This window comes from Scomber scombrus, chromosome 7 (genome assembly GCF_963691925.1).
Source record: "Scomber scombrus chromosome 7, fScoSco1.1, whole genome shotgun sequence".
Classification (NCBI taxonomy): domain Eukaryota; kingdom Metazoa; phylum Chordata; class Actinopteri; order Scombriformes; family Scombridae; genus Scomber; species Scomber scombrus.
In genome coordinates this window covers 30657017-30677431 of record NC_084976.1, presented here as the reverse complement: position 1 = coordinate 30677431, position 20415 = coordinate 30657017, and the positions used below count along the sequence as shown (strand labels likewise).

Sequence of the window (20415 nt, the reverse complement as noted above, 5' to 3'; positions counted from 1 at the left end):
TTATTGTCACTTTTTTGGTCACTAACCGCTTTGCAACCCTTCCGACTAAAACATCTTTACACACTGTCTGATAAAAAACTACAAATTCATCACAGGATTGATCAAAGTAAATATTAAATATGATGTCATCTGAATCATCTCTGTTGTTGTTCAGACACGGCCTACGTCAGGATCTTCGTCACCGACGTCAACGACAACGCCCCGGCGTTCGCCCGGCCGGTGTACGAGGTGAGCGTGGAGGAAGACAAGGAGGTCGGCTTCGTGCTCATCACCGTCACCGCCAACGACGAGGACGAAGGTGAGTCACGTCTGATGTCTCTGTCGTCGAGTCTTCAAATCGTTTTTTTTTTAATGGACAACAAAAAACACAAAAAGATGCAATTTTCTTTAACTTATCGTCTTATCGACTCTTAAAGAGTGTAAAGTGAATTCAGACATTTTCTTCTAAACACATTAAATAGGTCATAAATGTATTTCTAAAAAAGGTGTAAAAAGCATTTCAACCATTTAGATTTGAATTGTGGAGCTAGGCTTCACAAACTGTGTTTCAAGATTTCTGTGTCTGGATTTAATGGTGATTAGCATAAACCCGCCCCTGCTGCTGTAGAGGTATAAATACATTCAGCGCACACTACTAATACTACAGTCTACGGTTAGCCAGTTAGCCGCCGAGCTAGCAGCCGAGTTAGCCGCCGAGCTAGCAGCCGAGTTAGCCGCCGAGCTAGCAGCTGGGTTAGCCGCCGAGCTAGCAGCTGAGCTAGCAGCAGAAAGCTCTCAGACCTAGCGTCCATGTTTCTGGTAGAGGTGGTGACTTTGATTGACAGGTGACACTTGGTAGGTCTCTTTCTTCCAATCCTCCTTCTCTCTCTTCCCTTTCTCCCCTCTCCTCTGTCTTCCTCTACTTCCCTCTCTTCCTCTCTCACACTCTCTTCTCTCTTCCATTCCTCTCTTCTCTCTCTCCCCTCTCCTCCCCTCTTCCCCTCGTCCTCTTTCCTCTGTCTCTCCTCTCCTCTCTCTTCCCCTCCTTTTCCCCTTCCCTTTTTCCTCTTTCTTCCAGCCCTTCTCCTTTCCATTCCCTTTCCCTCTTCCTGTCTTTTCCAATCCTCCTCTCTCCCCTCCTCTCTTCTTCTTCTCTTGCTGTCACAGCTCGTTAGCGAGCGCTGTTTTTCTCCCTTGAGGTCGACAGTTTTGATGTTTGTCTCTTTGTTTGTGTTTGTCCCTCGTTCCTCTTCCTCCTCCTCTTCCTCCTCCGCTCAAAACCAATAAGTAGCAGGAGGGGAAAAAAAACAAGAAGCATCTCTCTCTTTCTCTCTTAATGACGGCTCTGTATCTGCTGTCGGCGTCGGCTCGAAGCCTCGGGGGGGGGGGGGTTCTTTTCTTTTACTCGGAGCGTGAGTGAAGAGTGACATCTGATTATTTATTTCTCTCTCTCTCTCTCTCTCTCTCTCTCTCTCTCTATCCCGGCTCATACTGACACATTCCCGCTTCATACATTAATATTCCAATTCCCACAGGAGATCCCCCCCCCCCCCCCCCCACCACTTGTCTCCCGCGGTTCGGTTCCTCCAAACTTTTCTCTCTTACAGCTTGATCAGATTTTTAGGTTCGAGACGTTTTTTACTGTATTTGTTTAAAAATAGACTAAACTTACTGCAGCTTCACTAACAAGATACGAGACAAAAAACAACAAGCTCAACTGTGGATGGAGAGAAAGACCATCGTTTGTTCATGGCAGCTTTTATTTATTTATTTGGCCATTTGTGAAGCCATTTCTTGTGGTATCAGAATCAGACCTCTACTATGTATTGATATCTCTAAACATTAACTATACATCTTATTTATATGTAGATATTAAGAAATTCGGGTGATAATTGTAGAAGGAAAACCCAAATTTACCTACAGAAATTGGGATGCTGCAGAAATGTATCATTTTTAATTAAAAAAACAGAGAATTATAACATTAAAAGGAAATTTGGTCACTCAGAAAACAAAAAATAAGGCTCAGGCTTCCTCCCTCCCGTTCTTCCTTCCTTCCTTCCTTCCTTTCCTTCCTCCCTTCCTCCCTCCATCCTTCTCCCTTTCTTTCCTCCGTCCTTCCTTCCTTCCTTCCTCCCTTCCTCCCTCCATCCTTCTCCCTCCTTTCCTTCCTCCCTTCCTTCCCTCCTTCCTTCCTCCCTCCTTTCCTTCCTTCTTCCTTCCTTCCTCCCTTCCTTCTTCCTCCTTTCCTTCCTTCTTCCTCCCTTCCATCCTCCCTTCTTCCTCCTTTCCTTCCTTCCTTCTTTCTTCCCTCCCTTCCTTCCTTCTTCCTTCCTCCCTTCCTCCCTTCTTCCTCTTTTCCTTCCTTCTTCCTCCCTTCCTTCCTTCTTCCTCCCTTCCTTCCTTGACTCGAGGACAACAGGAGGGTTTAGAACATTTTCTTCTCCTAAACCTCTTTTATTTATATGAGGTTTATTCATCCGAGTGTCCAAACAAACTCTCTTAAATGCACAAACTTGGCAAATTTCATTTCAGCCCGTCCAAGACAAACGATGGTATAGGTCGAAATTTCGGCTGGAAAAATGACTTGTAGTTCCATTTATTCCATCTAGCGGCTGTAGTTCATATTTTACTACAACATGAGCTGTCAGAAACAAAGTTTAAGGATATCAGAAAGTCTGGAAATAAACCTCAGGATTAGAAAATGACTTCACTTACAGTAGTTAAGTGGGATTATTAACATAACTATCTTTGAATATTAGTCTAATTTTAGGCCTTTTTAACATCCAACAGCTCATTTACAGTCTTTTCTTCTGTTGCTTAATGATGTAACATAAATAAATAAATGATAAATGATTTTTTTTTAGTCTTTATAAAACTAATTAAACTATGATGAGGATCAATGATGCTGTTTGAAATTTCTGTGGACTTCTACGAGTCATGAGAGCTGCAACTGCAAAGATTATTCTCTTTATTGGTGAATCACACAGTTAAATTCATCTGATCATTAATTTAGACTCAAAAATGTCAAAAAAAGTGACAAAACTTGTCACCAAACGGCAGGAAACGAAGTCTGAATCCTTTAAAGCAGCGAGTCGTTCTGTGTCTCCACACTGAGAGAAATCTGCTTAGCTTTGCATTTTTAATGCTATAACTAGTCAAGTCTCTCTCCTCTCCTGCTGTGGCTGTTTTTATCTCTTTTTTTTGTTGCTTTTTTTCTTATGTGCAGTTGTTCTTGGAAATGTCTGGATGTAGGTTTTTATTCCCCTGCAGACAGATCCCTGCGAGGCTCAGGAAGACGCTGAACACGGGATTAAGAAACGCTAAGACAGCAAACTGCTGATGATTCCCTCCCAAACCGCGACTCTTTATCCCCAGTTTGCTCCTCGTCAGGGACTCCCCGTGGTAATTAACAAACATACCCTCGACCCTAAACCACGGGGGGGGGGGGGGGGGCAAAACTAGTCATCTTAGCTTAAATCCCCCCAACCATAGAAACCTTCCTAACATGCAGGTAGGTGGCTGGGTTGAGATTAGCTAAAACAGAAGACCTGATCCCTGCTGAGTCAGCACTGTGACAGGTTTGGGTGGCATTAAAGAAATGTTTGTTAAAAGCTGCTAAAGACATGAATACTGAACGAGACTGGGTCATTATTTAGAAACCTCCCGTCTTTATCTAAACGTCTAAACGTATGAAGCGAGTCACATGACGTAATGTTGAGAAAGTTTCTGTTGTTTTACTTATTTGTGTCGTTACAAATGTTAATGGGATTAGATGGATGGATGGATAGATAGATAGATATCTCTCCCTCCCTCCTTCTTTACGTCCCTCCTTCCTTCTTTCCTTCCTTCCTTCCTTCCTTCCTTCCTTGCTTCCTTCCTCCCTTCCTTCTTTCCTCCCTCCCTCCTTCTGTCTTTCTTTCCTTCTTTCCTCCCTTCCTTCCTTCCGTCCTTTCCTTCCTTCTTCCTCCCTTCCTCTTTTCCTTTCTCCCTCCCTCTCTTTCCTTCTTTCCTCCCTTCCTTCCTTCTTCCTCCCTTCCTTCCTCCCTCCTTTCCTTCCTTCTGCTCCCTTGCATCCTTCCTTCCTCCATCCCTTTCTTCCTTTCCTTCCTTCTTCCTGCCTTCCTTCCTTACTCTTTTCCTTCCTTCTTCCTCCCTTCCTTCCTTCCTTCCTTCCTTTCCTTCCTCCCTTCCTTCCTTTCTTTTCTTCCTTCCTCCCTCCTGCCTTCCTTCCTCCCCCCTTTCCTTCCTTCTTCCTCCCTTCCATCCTTCCTTCCTCCCTTCCTTCCTTCCTTCATCCCTCCTTTCCTTCCTTCTTCCTCCCTTCCATCCTTCCTTCTCCCTCCCTCCCTTCCTTCCTTCCTCCCTCCCTTCCTTCTTCCTCCCTCCCTTCCTTCCTTGACTCGAGGACAACAGGAGGGTTAATAGAAGCAGACCCAGTTTGTTGTAATAATGTTGTGATAGTCGACGTGCACGTGTGTCTCCTGCTCGGCTCCTTGGTCATCTGAAGGTGAACGAATCAAACCCACCGACAGAGTTAAAGCTCTAATGTGAAGGTTTGATGAGCCGTAAACCCGACTGAAGGTTTTATCGTCACCTCGTCGGCCGCAGCTGTGCATGTGTTGAACGTTACGACCGCGGTTTTGTTGTTGTTGAAGCACCCGCCAACCTTTCTGCTCGGATATAAACCGGAGGTCAAACAAACACAATCACACACACACACACACGTCAACACACACACACACATCAAGGTTTTCCTGTGTTTATTCCCAGCTCGATGTGACGTTCGCTGGAATAATCAAAGGTGGAGGGTATCTGAAGGAGGGTATCTGTGGGTGGTGGGTGTTAGATTACCTCCTCCTCCTCCTCCTCCTCCTCCTCCTCCCGTTATAAAGCTGATTAGGCGCAGCAGCTTTTGTCACCCGTCATGTTTTCTGGATCCTGTTTGGTCCTCCGAGTGGAAAATTTGCCGAACTAAGTGCGTCTTGGTAATGAGATCAAGAGGCTTTTTTTTTTTTTTTTTTTCATTCCGCTGAGTTTGGTGTTTCAGTTTAGTTTCGCCTCGGGATTTAGTAAATACACAAACACACATACACACACAAACACACACAATAAAACAAACACTCAAGGCTGCAGCTGAAGTAACAACTGAGTGATACGTGTTTGATTTCTTGTGTGAAATTAAACACTTTTACATTATAAAGAACAGTAATGATGTCATATATACAAGAGATGATGATGATGATGATGATGATGATGATTAACTGGGTTAGGGTAACAGCAGCAAAGTGGATAGTAAAAATAGAAGATCATCAATGAAAAAAAGAAGATAGATAATAAGTAAATACACAAGCAATAAAAACAAATAAAAAATAAAATATAATAATAATAATTAAAGCTGCAAGCCCCCTCAAGACCCAAAAACATCGACATTCGCTGCACCGCCACGCCCACCAGGTATAACTGAGGTGAAAGATTTTGATAACTCTTCATCTCCAAGGTCTTAAAATGACACTGTGTGAATTTGAAGTCGGTCGGATTAAACTCTATGAGGAGTTCGTTATAGTATGAGGTGTTGAAAATCGCAAAAATGGCGCCAAAATCGAAAATTAGAACCAAAATGGCCTCCTTTCCTTCCTTCCCTCCTTCCTTCCTTCCTTCCTCCCTTCCTTCCTTCCTCCCTCCTTTTCTTCCTTCCTTCCTTCCTTCCTCCCTCCCTTCCTCCCTTCCTCCTTTCCTTCCTTCTTCCTACCTTCCTTCCTCCCTCCTTTCCTTCCTTCTTTCCTTCCTTCCTCCCTTTTTTCCTTCCTTCCTTCCTTCCTTCCCTCCTTCCTTCCTTCCCTCCTCCCTTCCTTCCTCCCTCCCTCCTGTCCTTCCTTCTTCCTCCCTTCCTTCCTTCCTCCCTCCCTCCTTTCCTTCCTTCTTCCTCCCTTCCTTCCTCCCTCCTTTCCTTCCTTCCTCCCTCCCTTCCTTCCTTGACTCGAGGACAGCAAGAGGGTTAAAGGCAAAAAAAACAACCCATTAGTTTGGGCTGTTTCTCCACTTATTTTGTGGTCAGTGTTGATCAATACGGACTTCCACTGCAGCCTCACAGCAGAAGAGAAACAGCTCGCCATTTTCATCCCTCAGTTGTTTAGCATTATAACACTGTGAGGGGAATAATTCAGATATAATTCAAGGTTACGACATGTGTAATTTAAGATCGTTAGCTGTTATTTCAGGGCACAGATGACTAATCTCAGGGTCAATTTATGCTAAATCTCCACTCTGACATGTATCTGGCTTCATTTTTCTCATCCCCCGGCGGACTGAAGGGTTTCTAGGAAGTGACATCAGCTGAATTTCAAAGAGCTGCAGTATCTCTCGCAGCCATCTATGAGGCCACAACGTGAGATATATTTTCGAATGCGTTTTTTTTAAATTGAAACGAAACTTCCTCCAGTGATGAGTTTAGTCCTTCAGAGTGTCGACCTGCAGTCGGTGCTGAGGGACGACTTTCCCCTCCGGTCCACCTCACGAGGAGCACAGCTCTGACCTTAATCTCAATTTTGGGCCTCCTGCTAGGCTGTGAATTAAATCAGCCCTATCCCCCTGTGTGTGTGTATGTGTGTGTATGTGTGTGTGTGTGTGTGGTAAGAGGGCAACACCATATGGCCTGACTGATCATTAGGGAGGCAGCCGGAGGCAAAAAACCGCTGGAGTTACTCCCCTTATACACATTTACACACACACACTCAGCCGCTCGCCGAGTGTCACGAAGGATCGTGCTCAGAGGCTGTGACGGACCGGTGCACTTAAGCTTTTTCCTCACACACACACACACAAACACACACACACACACACACACACACACACTCTCACTCTCTCTGGTGTCCTAATGAAGGTCTCCACAGATGGTGTTTGTCTCCTTGGTGCCAGTAAACAGAAAGCAGGCCGGACCCAGACAGACCTCGCTTCTGAACATGCATGTACGTGTGTGTGTGTGTGTGTGTGTGTGTGTGTGTGTGTGTGTGTGTGTGTGTGTGTACATGGATGGTGTTTATCAGGTCCATGTGTGTAAAAGTATTCCTTCACTCCAGCAGGAAATAAGATTAAAGGCAGGGAAGGAAGGAAGGAAGGAGGAAGTTAGGTTTCATCGATACTTCTATGAGCCCTTTTTGTTATTATGTGTAAAAAATAAGCAAATACTTTCTTTCCATCTGTCCTTCCATCCTTCCTTCCTTCCTTCCTTCTGTCTGTCCTTCCTCCTTTTCTTTCTTTGTTTTTTCCTTCTTTTGTTCCTTCCATCTTTCCTTCCTGTCTTATATTCCTTGTCTTTTCCTTCCTTCTTCCCTCCTTCCCTTTCTTCCTTCCTTTCTCCCTTCCTTCCTTCCTTCCTTCCTTCCTTCCTTCCTTCCTTCCTTCCTTCTTTCCTCCCTCCCTCCTTTCCTTCCTTCCTTCCTTCCTTCCTTCATCCCTTTCATCTCTCCTTCCTTCCTTCCTTCCTTCTTCCCTCCCTTTCTTTCTTTGTCTTTTCCTTCTGTCTTTTCCTTCCTTCCTTCCTTCCTACCTTCCTTCCTTCCTTTCTTTTCCCTTCTTTCATTCCCTCGTTCCTTCCTTCTTTTTCTTCCTTCTTTTCCTTCCATCCATCCTTCCTTCCTTCCTCCCTCCCTTCCTTCCTTCCTTCTTCCCTCCTTGTCTTCCTTCCTTCCATCTGTCCTCCTTTCCTTCCTTCCTTCCTTCGTTCCTTCGTTCCTTCCTCCCTCCCTTCCTCCCTTCCTTCCTTCTTCCCTCCTTGTCTTCCTTCCTTCCATCTGTCCTTCCTTCCTTCCTTCCTTCCTTCCTTCCTTCCTTCGTTCCTTCCTCCCTCCCTTCCTTCCTTCCTTCCTTCTTCCCTCCTTGTCTTCCTTCCTTCCATCTGTCCTTCCTTCTTTCCTTCCTTCCTTCCGTCTATGTTTTTAATGATCCGGCCCTCATCATATAAAATTGGTCTGTAAGTGGCCCTTGAATAAAAATGAATTTGACCCCTCTGATCTAACACCTGAAAAACTAAAACTAAATAAAAACTAAACTAAAACTTCATCACTTGTTAAACTAACTAAAACTAAACTGAAACTAAAATACTGATTCCATACTTCTCAGTTTGAACGCACTTAAAATATTAATAAGTATAAGAACAGAAGAAGAGATCTGAGACGCATCACATGACTAAAACATACCAGCAACTGACTTCTATTCAAAAAGCATCAACTTCTCTCTATAAATAACAAGTCAGTCATTATTATTTAACAGTCATTACTGTCTCACACTTTAAATTATTACAGTGACACCCATGCCTTATTTTCCACTCTGCTGATGTCACTTCATGGTTTCTTCAAGTTCTGATAAAAGTACCGAGCTTTAAAAAAAAGTTCTTAAAAACTTCAAGAGAAGTGAGAAGAAAAAGGAGGGAAGGAGTGAAGGACGGGGAAGGGAAGAGGATAGGAGGATTTGAAAAGTAGACAAGAGGCAGTTGATGGAGAGACGTGTGAGAAGGAGAAGATAGGAAAGCAACAAGATGGAAAGCAAAAGAAAAGAGGAGTTTGGGAGAGGAGGAAAGACAAAAAGGAAAGAAGAAAAAGGAGAGGGGAGGAAAGGACGATCGAGGTGAGGAGCAAAGGAGGACAGGAGGATAAAGAAAGAAGGAGGAGTTTAGGAGATAAGAGGGTTAGAAAAGCCAGAGAAGAGAGATGATGTGAGGAGAGGAGAGAAGAGGGAGGTAAGAGAAGAGTGGCAGACGAGAAGAGAGAAGAGAGAGAGAGAGAGGGAGAGAGAGAGAGAGAGAGAGAGAGAGAGAGAAGATCAAGGTGAAAGGAAATGAGAGGAGGAAGAGAGACGGCGAGGGGGAAGATTGAGTGTAGAGAAAATGTGATTTTGTGTGTGTGTGTGAGTGAGAGAGAGAGAGAGAGAGAGAAAGAGAAAGAAAGAGAGAGAGAGGAGGTGAGGGAGAGAGAGGGAGAGATAGAGAGGAGGTGAGGGAGGAGAGTGAAGCCTCTAATGAGCCCCGCTGTGACAGAGACATCGGGGTTCCTATCAAATATTTGATATTGGCTGCTGCTGTCCACACAGGTCATCGGTGTGTGTGTGTGTGTGAGTGTGTGTGTGTGTGTGTGTGTCTCTCTCTTCTCTTTCTCTGCCAATCACTCACTTCTTTTTTCTGGAAAGCAACTCCCAGAAATACCTCCCAGAAAGCGTCTTTTCACAAGAGCAGCTCAACATAACTCTGACATATTATCATCTTTTTAGTTGATATGTTGAACTTGTTATCAATCAGCTGTTACTGATCAACATTATCATTCATTAGTTCATCATGTTTCTGTCCACCTGCTGAATGTAAAGTCTAATATTCTCTCTTTTATCTCTGTTTTTACTCTCTACCAACTCCTGAGGGAAATAAATGCTCCACTATGTTCAGCAGCTAGTCTCCAGATAACTTTGTGTGTTTGCTGTTTGGTGAGCAGGTAGTGAACAGTGGAAACGATGCTATGAGAGCAGCTGAGAGTGAACCAGAGCAGTAAAGTTACAGCTAAACAATGAGCTGAAACTCAACTATAAAGCTTCATAAAGCTGAGAGGAAGCTGCAGAGTCTCTGATAATTGTCTGATCTATCTTCAAACACATTACACACTGACATATCCAACATTGTTATTATGGAAAATATTGATTATAGCCATATAGCAAAATGACTGTTTGACACTGTTTAACTCATTTTCCTCCTCAGCTTTCCCGTCCAGGTGTTGACATCCAGCTCACCCGTCCACTATTCTCCACTTCCTCCCTCTAGGTGCTAACGCCAAGCTGCGCTACCAGATCACGGCAGGAAACAACATGGGCACCTTCGACGTGGAGCCCGAGGTGGGAACCATCTTCGTGGCTCAGCCGCTGGACTACGAGATGGAGCAGCGCTACGAGCTCCGGCTGGTCGCCTCCGACGGGAAGTGGGAGAACGAGACGCTGGTGGTGGTTCAGGTGGTGAACCGTAACGACGAGGCGCCCGTCTTCACTCAGAGCGAGTACCACGCTGCCGTGACCGAGGAGCTCACAGAGCTGCCGGTTTTCATCCTGGAGGTCAGTAAATCACATCAGTCCATGACATCATGTTAAAGAGTCTGAAACTGTTTCAGGTGCATCATGAAACCTGAGCAGCAAACAGACGACACTTAGACAGGACACACTTTCTCATTTAACCCTCCTGTTGTCCTCGAGTCAAGGGAGGAAGGGAGGAAGAAGGACGGAAGGAAGGAAAGGAGTAAGGAAGGGAGGATGAAGGAAGGAAAGGAGGGAGGAAGGAAGAAAGGGAGGAAGAAGGAAGGAAAGGAGGGAGGAAGAAGGAAGGAAAGGAGGGTGGAAGGAAGAAACGGAGGAAGAAGGAAGGAAAGGAGGAAGGAAAGGAGGAAGAAGAAGGAAGGAAGGATTGAAGGGAGGAAGAAGGAAGGAAAGGAGGAAGGAAGGGAGGAAGAAGGAAGGAAAGGAGGGAGGAAGGAAAGGAGGGAGGAAGGAAGAAACGGAGGAAGAAGGAAGGAAAGGAGGGAGGAAGGGAGGAAGACGGAAGGAAGGATTGAAGGGAGGAAGAAGGAAGGAAAGGAGGGAGGAAAGGAGGAAGAATGAAAGGAGGAAGAAGGAAGGAAAGGAGGGAGGAAGGGAGGAAGAATGAAGGAAGGGAGAAAGAAGGAAGGAAAGGAGGAAGGAAGGAAAGGAGGGAGGAAGAAGAAAGGAAGGATGGAAGAGAGGAAGATGGAAGGAAAGGAGGAATGATACGATATGATACATTATGATATGATACGATAGGATACGATAAAAAGCGTTATTATACGATACAATATGTTATGATGCAATATGATACAATGAAATACGTTACGATACAATATTTGATACAATGCGATATGATATGATACGACATTATACGGTACGACGTTATACGATACGACGTTATACGATACAACGTTATACGATACAACGTTATACGATACGACGTTATACGATACGACATTATACGGTACGACGTTATACGATACGACATTATACGATACAACGTTATAGGATAAGACGTTATACGATACGACATCATACGATACGACGTCATACGATACGACGTTATACGATACGACATCATACGATACGACGTTATACGATACGACGTTATACGATACGACGTTATGCGATACGACGTTATGCGATACGACGTTATACGATACGACGTTATACGATAAGACATACGATACGACGTTATACGATACGACGTTATACGATACGACGTTATACGATACAACGTTATACGATAAGACATACGATACGACGTTATACGATACGACGTTATACGATACGACATTATACGATACGACATTATACGATACGACATTATACGATATGACGTTATACCGTACGACGTTATGCGATACGACGTTATACGATACGACGTTATACGATAAGACATTATACGATACGACGTTATACGATACGACGTTATACGATACAACGTTATACGATAAGACATACGATACGACGTTATACGATACGACGTTATACGATACAACGTTATACGATACAACGTTATACGATACAACGTTATACGATACGACGTTATACGATACGACGTTATGCGATACGACGTTATACGATAAGACGTTATACGATAAGACGTTATACGATACGACGTTATACGATAAGACGTTATACGATACGACGTTATACGATAAGACGTTATACGATACGACATTATACGATACGACGTTATACGATACGACATTATACGATACGACGTTTTGCGATACGACGTTATACGATACGACGTTATACGATACGACATTATATGATACAATATACTTTATTATCCCCATAGGGAAATTTGTACTTGGACTCAAATGCTGCACACATAAATGCCTCCACAGTTACAGTTATAAAACAGAACTAGCATAAAATTACACATCACAAAATATTGCACTCACCTCATAATAAATATAACACCATGAGATCATTGCACAATCCCTCCAGCCTCAAGCAGCATTGTTTAAAAGTCTGATAGAGGTCGGCACAAATTAGCTTTTTAACACTGGACTCTGTATCGTCTGCCAGAGGGTCAGAGCTCATATTCTGTGATGGGTCGGTCATTATCCTCTGAGCTTACCTCAGGATATTCATTCCTCCTCATCACCTTCATGGCTGTGTGTAGCAGACGAGCTGACATCCCGTATCTAACTAAGCTCTCTAGTACAGCCTGATAAAATAAAAACATAATCCTCTGGTCTGCTTAACAAATATATTCTCTGCTGTAGACGAGAACACAAACTTTAATATGATGTTAAACTGACACGTACTCCAGTGATTTACATAAATGAGAGTTTCAGTTTATTATCATTTTCAAGGTAAAGAAGAATGACACTAATTTAAACTTTATTCGTGTCGTCCTCCCGGGTTAAATTGACCCCGTCTGATTTGACTGTTCCTTCTGTCCTCCCTTCCTTCTTCTTCCCTTCCTCATTTCTTTCCTTCTTCCTCCCTTCCTTCCTTCCTGCCTCCTTTCCTTCCGTCTTCCTTCCTCCCTGCCTTCCTCCCTCCTTTCCTTCCTTCTTCCTCCCTTCTTCCTTCCTCCCTCCTTTCCTTCTTTCTTCGTTCCTCCCTTCCTTCCTCCCTCCTTTCCTTCCTCCCTTCCTCATTTCTTTCCTTCTTCCTCCCTTCCTTCCTTCCTCCCTCCTTTCCTTCTTCCCTTCCTTCCTCCCTCCTTTCCTTCCTTCTTCCTCCCTTCCTTCCTTCCTCCCTCATTTCCTTCCGTCTTCCTTCCTTCCTTCCTTCCTCCGTCCTTTCCTTCCTTCTTCCCTTCCTTCCTTCCTTCCTCCCTCCTTTCCTCCCTTCCTTCCTTCCTTCCTCCTTTCCTTCCTCCCTTCCTCATTTCTTTCCTTCTTCCTCCCTTCCTTCCTTCCTCCCTCCTTTCCTTCCTTCTTTCCTTCCTTCTTCCTTTCCTCTGTCCTTCCTTCCTTCTTCCCTCCTTTCCTTCCTTCTTTCCTTCCTTCTTCCTTCCTCCTTTCCTCCCTTCCTTTCTTCCTCCCTTCCTTCCTTGACTCGAGGACAACAGGAGGGTTAATAAAAGATCTGTGATGTCTCTCTACCTTTCACCCAGTGCATGCTTGGTCGTCGTAGCCGCTCTGTGACCCTGCACAGCAAAAAAGGGAGGATGGAGAAAATGCATGAATGGATGCGTTGATAGCACCGTAGATATTTTAGACCATCCAGCTGCATGTTTTTAACCTTATACTCTGATCAGATCTCCGTTCAGTCCACATGAAACCATTTAAAATGTAAATATGAGAGAGTCACACCTCCACCGTGAAGGAGCCTGTTGCGAAATAGTCTTAAGTTTATATGAACAATATGTGACGATGTATCAGGTTTAATACGGACAAATCTAATAGTGTTGGTTACGCTGCAAACATGGAGGAGAATTAGCCTCCAGCAACATCTCAGCCAGGATCCAGTGACTGAATACTAACACATCACACGTGTTAACACAATATCAGCTGATAGAGGTTTAACAGAGCCGAGAAACCTCCTGACAGGAAGCGCCCGTCATCGGAAAAGTTGCCTCTAAAAAAAGTCAGACTCAACCTCCTCCTCCTCCTCCTTCTCCTTCTGCGACTTTCATCCACCTTTCGTCACACCTATCTCGGGTAATTCACAGTAATATGCATGTGCCGCCAAGCTAAATCAGATTAAAAAGTTGGAAGCGCGTCGGAGAGGGCAGGGGAAGTAATCCCCCGCCAGAGAGGCATGTGTCACCGAGTCCTCAACCACGGGCCCTGCTTCCCCCTTCGCCTGCTGGAATTGATTTGATGTGCGCTCGGTTCCTCTCTAACGCTCTCAATAGTTTTTCCGGCGAGCGGCTGGCGGCCCCTCCCTGAACACACGCTGCTTTCAAGCCCCGTGTATTAATACAATTCAGCAGATAGCGAACGGAGGGGAAAATCCAATTTGAAATGAATATTTTTTGACTTCACCTGCGCGGCAGCCTCCTCTGTGGCACCGCGACTTCTCATCTTCAATATTGTCTACCTGTATCACATTGTCAGGAAATGCAAAGCGCCAACAGAGGGGGGGGAGGGTGGTAGGGAGGGGAAGTGGGGAGGAAACTTCAAAGGCTTCTGTAAACAAACCCTCTGGTGAGAAAAGAGGAGAAGAAAGGGTAAAAGTGTACTTTTTTTCTTGCTTTTGTTGGTGTCCATTAACTTTTAATTGCATTGTGTGTCGCGGTGACAGATGTGAGAGCTCGTGTCGCCGCCGCCGCCGCTCTCGTCCCCTCATTCAGAGAGATAGCAGGCAGGCAGGTTAATTAAGCACAAACAGGACAAAGCAACAGAGAAATGTTTATTCCTGTGCTGCAGAGTCCCTGCGAGCGAGGGCAGCAGCTGCAATCAGCTCCCTGCCTCGTGTCCTATTCGCCCCGGCTCGACATTTTGTACATAATAAAAGAAGCATTAAAACTGTTTTGATAAGAAACACCTCAGTGGAAGAAGAAGAAAAAAAAAGAACAAAAAGTGATACTTCCTTTAAAGGAGAAGAAGTGAAAAGTCAACGTGGCTGCTTTGTTCAACCTGCTTCAAAAAACGTGTTTCAATGCATTTCTCATATAAAGAAACATGCATTATTTCACCATGAAACTGTGGCATTGCTGTTTTATGGTGGTTGTTTTTAGAGTGTAAAAAAACGGTGCAGATTGTAAGAAATGCTTAATTTTGTTACAAGTTAGCACATGTATCTTTGAGTTTTCACACATAATTTTAAAACACTATTTTCAGTGTTTAATCAGAGAATAGAGAAGATATATTTCATACACAACAGCCAGTCAGAAAGTGTTTTACCGAATTAATTAAATGCATGAAATAAGAGATACAGAATAAGACCTTAAAAATATACATTTAAAGGTTAGAAAACTATTGGCAAGTCTTGAGTCTTTTGGAGGTTTGTTCCACTCTTAGAGCAACATAACAAAATGCCACTTTTCCATTTTTCAAATATTATTTTTGAGGCTTTTTTGGCTTTATTGAACCTTTTTTAAATCATATTTAAGTGTGTTTTTGCCTGTATTATTAGACAGTTGATGGGAGAGAGAGAGAGCGATGGGTATGACATGCATCAAAGGTCTCTTGCTGGACTCGAACCAGGGACATTGCGGGTATATGGCATACGCTGTAACCACTCATCATTTTTCATCTTTTCATGTTTGCAGGTTTCAGCCACCGATCCAGACCAGGAAGCAGACCAGACCGCCCTCCGCTACTCGCTCCACGGACAGGGTGCCGGCGGTGAGTTTACCATCAATGAACGCACCGGGAGAATTTACTCCCAGCGACGCCTGGACCGAGAGGAGCGGCCGGCCTGGAGATTCCTCGTCCTCGCCACAGATGAAGGAGGAGCGGGACTCACAGGCTTTGCCGATGTTCTATTAGAGGTGCGAGACGTGAACGATAATGCGCCTTTCTTCCCGTGCCCGGCGCTGGAAGTAGACGGCTGCTTTGTCGGCCAAGTACCTGAAAATTCCCCCGCCGACACCTCAGTCATGGAGATGCGTGCCATGGACCTGGACGACCCCAACGAGGGCAATAACGCCATGTTGACCTACAGCATCATCAAGAACGTCCGCAATGAGATCAACCTCAACCTGTTCTCCATCAACGCCACCACGGGGACCATCTACACGGTGCTGCGCTCGCTGGACCGTGAGGTGGAAGAGCGGTATCTGGTGGTGGTGGAGGCTAGGGATGGAGGCGGTTTGGCAGGGACGGGGACCGCCACCATCATGGTTTCAGATGTCAACGACCATCCACCCGTCTTCACTCAGAGGGTCTACACCACTCAGGTGAGTAACGCATCTAAAACACACATATTACCTTCGAAAAATCTTGTAGTGTAGGGCTGGGCAATTCATCGAAAAATAATCGAAACCGACATTTAGAAACGGGTGTTCATGTTCAGAAAGTGTTGTTGTGAGGACATGAAAGGCTTCTTTAAGTGTCCATTTAAAGTGAAAACAGTTTATCATGAACCATATTCAATATTTAAACTCACTGTAACTGTAAACTCTACACAACAATCATCACAACAGTTATAGTCTTAGAAGGCATCAAAATTAAAACTACATGACAAAAACTAGACTGAAATGTCTTCATGGCTAAAAATAACACTTATCACGAAAAATCGTGAAAAAAACAAGATGTAATTTACTTACTACGTATCATTGACTAAAAATGTCCATCTTACTTCAGAGAGGCCAAATCTATAATATTTATTCCTGCTGTCAAATAAAGGCAATTATAACCATGAAGCATCACCTGTGCTCAGTGACTTTCAACACACACAAGACTTCAATCAGGTCATGATGCGATACATTATGACACGATACGTTATGATACGATAGGATACGATACATTATGATACAATACGATATGATACGATACGATGTGAAACCGACATTTAGAAACTCTAATCGACTTAATCTTGCTGATGTCAATTAATCGTGGTGTTCACTGTTGCCATGACAGCAAAGGTTGCATATATCTTTAAGGAATTTGAAAACTTGTCTCCAGTGATCATTTTAACCCAAACCATGATCTTTTCATTGTTCTTATCAAGTAAACTAGACATTAACCACAGCGCCACACCTTAAAACAGCATTATTTTCCCTCCCTAAAGATCCTCATGTGTGAAGGCAGCAGTGTAAAATACAAAACTAAAGCAACTGTGAAAATACATCATTGTTCATCAAGGGAGGAGATAATCGTTTATTAATCGTAATCGAGGTTAAAAGTTCAATTAATTGTCATTTAGATTTTTGCCATAATCGCCCAGCACTACTCTAGTCTAATAATAATACTGATCATATTCGGTGTGTCTGGCAGGTAACAGAGGACCTGGAGGTGAACAGCGAGGTTCTCGTAGTTTCTGCCACAGATGGAGACCAGGACGAGAACGCTGTGGTGACCTTTAGCATTGTCGGGGGAGACGAAGATAGGAAGTTCCTCGTGGAGACGGACAAGGTGAACCGGCGTGGCGTCATCAAACTGAAGAAGAAGGTCGACTTCGAGAAGCCCCACGAGAGGACTTTCAATCTGACTCTGAAGGCCGAGGACGCCGACTTCTTCAGCCTGGCCTACTGTCTGGTTCAGGTGGAGGACGCCAATGACCACGCCCCCGTCTTCTTCCCGCAGTTTTACGAGTCGCCGGCCATGTCCGAAGACGTTCCCGTGGGGACGATCGTTACTCAGGTCACAGCTTCGGATCTAGACTCGGGCCAGAATGGACGATTTTCCTACAGCATCTCCAAAGAGTCCGACCCCTACAGTCAGTTCCTGGTGGATCAGTCCGGTTGGGTGGTCGTAGCGGATTCTCTGGACAGGGAGAAGATCTCGCAACACAGGATCATGGTCCTGGCTACAGATACTGGGACTCCTTCCCTGACTGGCACCGCCATCGTCGTGGTAACTGTACTGGACATTAACGACAACGGCCCGGAGTTCGAGGTCCCCTATAAGCCCGTTGTCTGGGAGAACACGCCGGCCCCGCAGGCTGTGCGAATGAACGACACCTCCCTGCTGCTCCACGCAACCGACCGCGACACCTCCACTAACGGCGGACCGTTCTCCATCCGGCTCCTCATGCTTACCTCGGACGCCACCAACTTCAACTTGACGGACTTTCGGAACGGCAGCGCAGCGGTCACGGCTCTGCGGACCTTCGACCGCGAGCGGCAGAAGGAGTACCGCCTCCCGATTCTCATGATTGACAGCGGCTCTCCTCCAATGAGCTCCACCAGCACACTGACGGTCGTCATCGGCGACAGGAACGACCACCCACACTCGCCAGGACACACCCACTTCATCGTCTACAGCTATGATGGTAAGTTCCTCTGTTATCTGTCGCCTTGTGATATGATGATAGTTTGCTCTGTATTAGCGGCCATTGTATGATAGTCTTGTATTGTAGTCTTATGGTTTTTATATTTGCAGCCTTTGTGTCATAAATAAATCGTAGTTAAAGTTATTAGATGCTTTAACCTTTGTGTCGTCCTCCCGGGTCAAATTGACCCTGTCTGTTTTAACTGTTCCTTCTTTCCTTCCTCCCTTCCTTTCCTTCCTCCCTTCCTCTTTTCCTTTCTCCCTCCCTCCCTCCTTTCCTTCCTTCCTCCCTCCTTACCTTCCTTCCTTCCTTCCTCCCTCTCTCCCTCCTTTCTTTCTTCCTCCTTTCCTTCATCCCTCCTTTCCCTCCTTCCTTCCTTCCTTCCCTCCTCCCTTCCTCCTTTCTTTCCTTCCTTCCTTCCTTCCTCTCTCCCTCTTTTCCTTTCTTATTCCTCCCTTCCTTCCTCCCTCCTTTCCTTCTTCCTCCCTTCCTCCCTCCTTTCCTTCCTTCCTTCCTTCCCTCCTTCCTTCCTTCCCTCTTTCCTCCCTCCCTCCTTTCCTTCCTTCTTCCTCCCTTCCATCCTTCCTTCTTCCCTCCCTTCCTTCCTTCTTCCTCCTTTCCTTCCTTGACTCAAGGACAACAGGAGGGTTAAATGTCAAGTACATACAGATGAAGGCGGTAATGTAAATAGTGTAAAGATGAGTGATGGAATATAACATGTGTGTAAGCAGCATTTAATAGACTTTGCAGAATTATGGACTATAACAAAGCCTTTTATAATTCACCACCATTCTTTCACTGATTTTGCATCCTCTCGCTCCATTTGACATGTTTCACTATTCAAAACAAACAGCATATTTACTTCTAAATGCATGCGAGACCTGCAAATTTATCTGCAATTTGTGAGCGACAATGAAATGAGTGAAATGCAATGCTGCCTCCGTTTGTGAGTTAAGCAATGCTCACAAATCACTTCTGTGAAACAAGCCGCGGGCTCTTGATTTGGTTTGGTTTGGGATCAAAGGGAACTGCTGCAAAATAAAAGTAAAATAGTTGCATGCAGAAGAAGACTGAAAAGTTCTGTTCTTCCCCCGTTGTGCTTTATACAACTAAAGTTTTGGTGTCGGTTGACTTTCATTTATCCAGGGACGAGCTTTTCTAAGCACACTCTCTGTTTAAAGACTCCCAATACAACGTAGACTGCCTCGCTTAACCCTCCTGTTGTCCTCCCGGGTCAAGGAAGGAATGGAGGAAGAAGGAAGGAGGGAAGGGAGGGAGGGAGGAAGGAAGGATGGAAGGGAGGAAGGAAGGAAATGGTGGTGGAAATGTATTAACAAAAAGACTTTGGCATTAAAAATAGAGCCTGATCTCTCAGAAATACGTGATGGGGGCACGACTTCTTAACACTGAATTTCGAGATGGGGACACGTAATGTGTCAAATTTACGTGTCCCCATCACGGAATCCTCTTTCGTGGTGGGGACACGGATTCCCCGGTTCAACAACATCACGTAGTGGGCGGTAATTAATACTGTTTTCTAATCTATAGATCTTTTATTTAATCGTTATTTTTAATAGTCATTTAACTGAATTTATTATAGTGCATTAAAAACATTTTTTTGTTGTCTAAAAAACAGGTTGTGTATGATATAACTGTCATTTTGGTGTAATGATGTAATGTGTCGGACTTTACCTTTACGGAAGTACTGTCCTCTTTTAGCATTTTACCACATGAATAATGATATAATCAATAGTTTTATAGGCTGTTATTAGAATGATTTTACATTCGTATTGTTTCCGTGATGGGGACACGTAAATTTGACACATTGCGTGTCCCTACCACGTAATTCAGTGTTAACAGGGGTTGTGCCCCTGTCACGTATTTCTGTGAGATCAGGTTGTAAAAACACTGTAACGTTGAAACATAGAAGATGAAGATTTTACTCATTTGGACGACTGAAGCTTCATATTAACTTTTTAAATATCATTTTTCCTGATGAGTACAGCAAGAAAAAGCTGTTGATTTGTGCACCTGACGCCCTGATCATAGACATAAAAGAGGATATTTGTCATTCTAGCATGGCGGCTCAGATTTCCCCAGCCAGTCTGAGGGAATCAACCTGGTGTGTTTCTGGTCACAAACGGGCTTCTCTAACCTTCGGGTCCCTCGGTGTCGCTCCCACAACCTCCCGAGTGCTCCGTGCTCATGTTGTTAAGACTCGTCACAGTCGACTGCTCGCAGCCTCCCGCTCCAGCCCACATCACTTATTTAGCGTTCATACCATCTGTCAAGCCTGCTGTAATTTGCTGGAGAAAGCGAAGGTTTTTCTGTAATGTATTTTTAGTGGATTCCCTCTCCGGGGTTTTTCCACATGAAAGTACATTAACCCACTAATACGACTCCATCACGTAGCTCCGCAACATGCCATGAAGCAAACAATTAACTCCAGTTTAAGTCCCAGTTTTGACGGGCACATAAACAGGAGCCATTTTTTTAAAAAGGCAGCTGATTTCACGGCTAAAGAGATTACAGCGTTCA

General features: G+C 44.5%; 1 protein-coding gene across 1 annotated transcript in view; it reads left to right on the top strand.

The window, feature by feature from the left end:
• Window positions 1–20415, top strand: part of si:dkey-22o22.2 (putative neural-cadherin 2) — a 96588-nt gene that overhangs the window by 46087 nt on the left and 30086 nt on the right. Inside the window, 4 exon segments of the mRNA XM_062423195.1 lie at window positions 155–298; window positions 9779–10062; window positions 15212–15841; window positions 16881–17877. Coding sequence (XP_062279179.1) covers window positions 155–298; window positions 9779–10062; window positions 15212–15841; window positions 16881–17877 — 2055 coding nt within the window.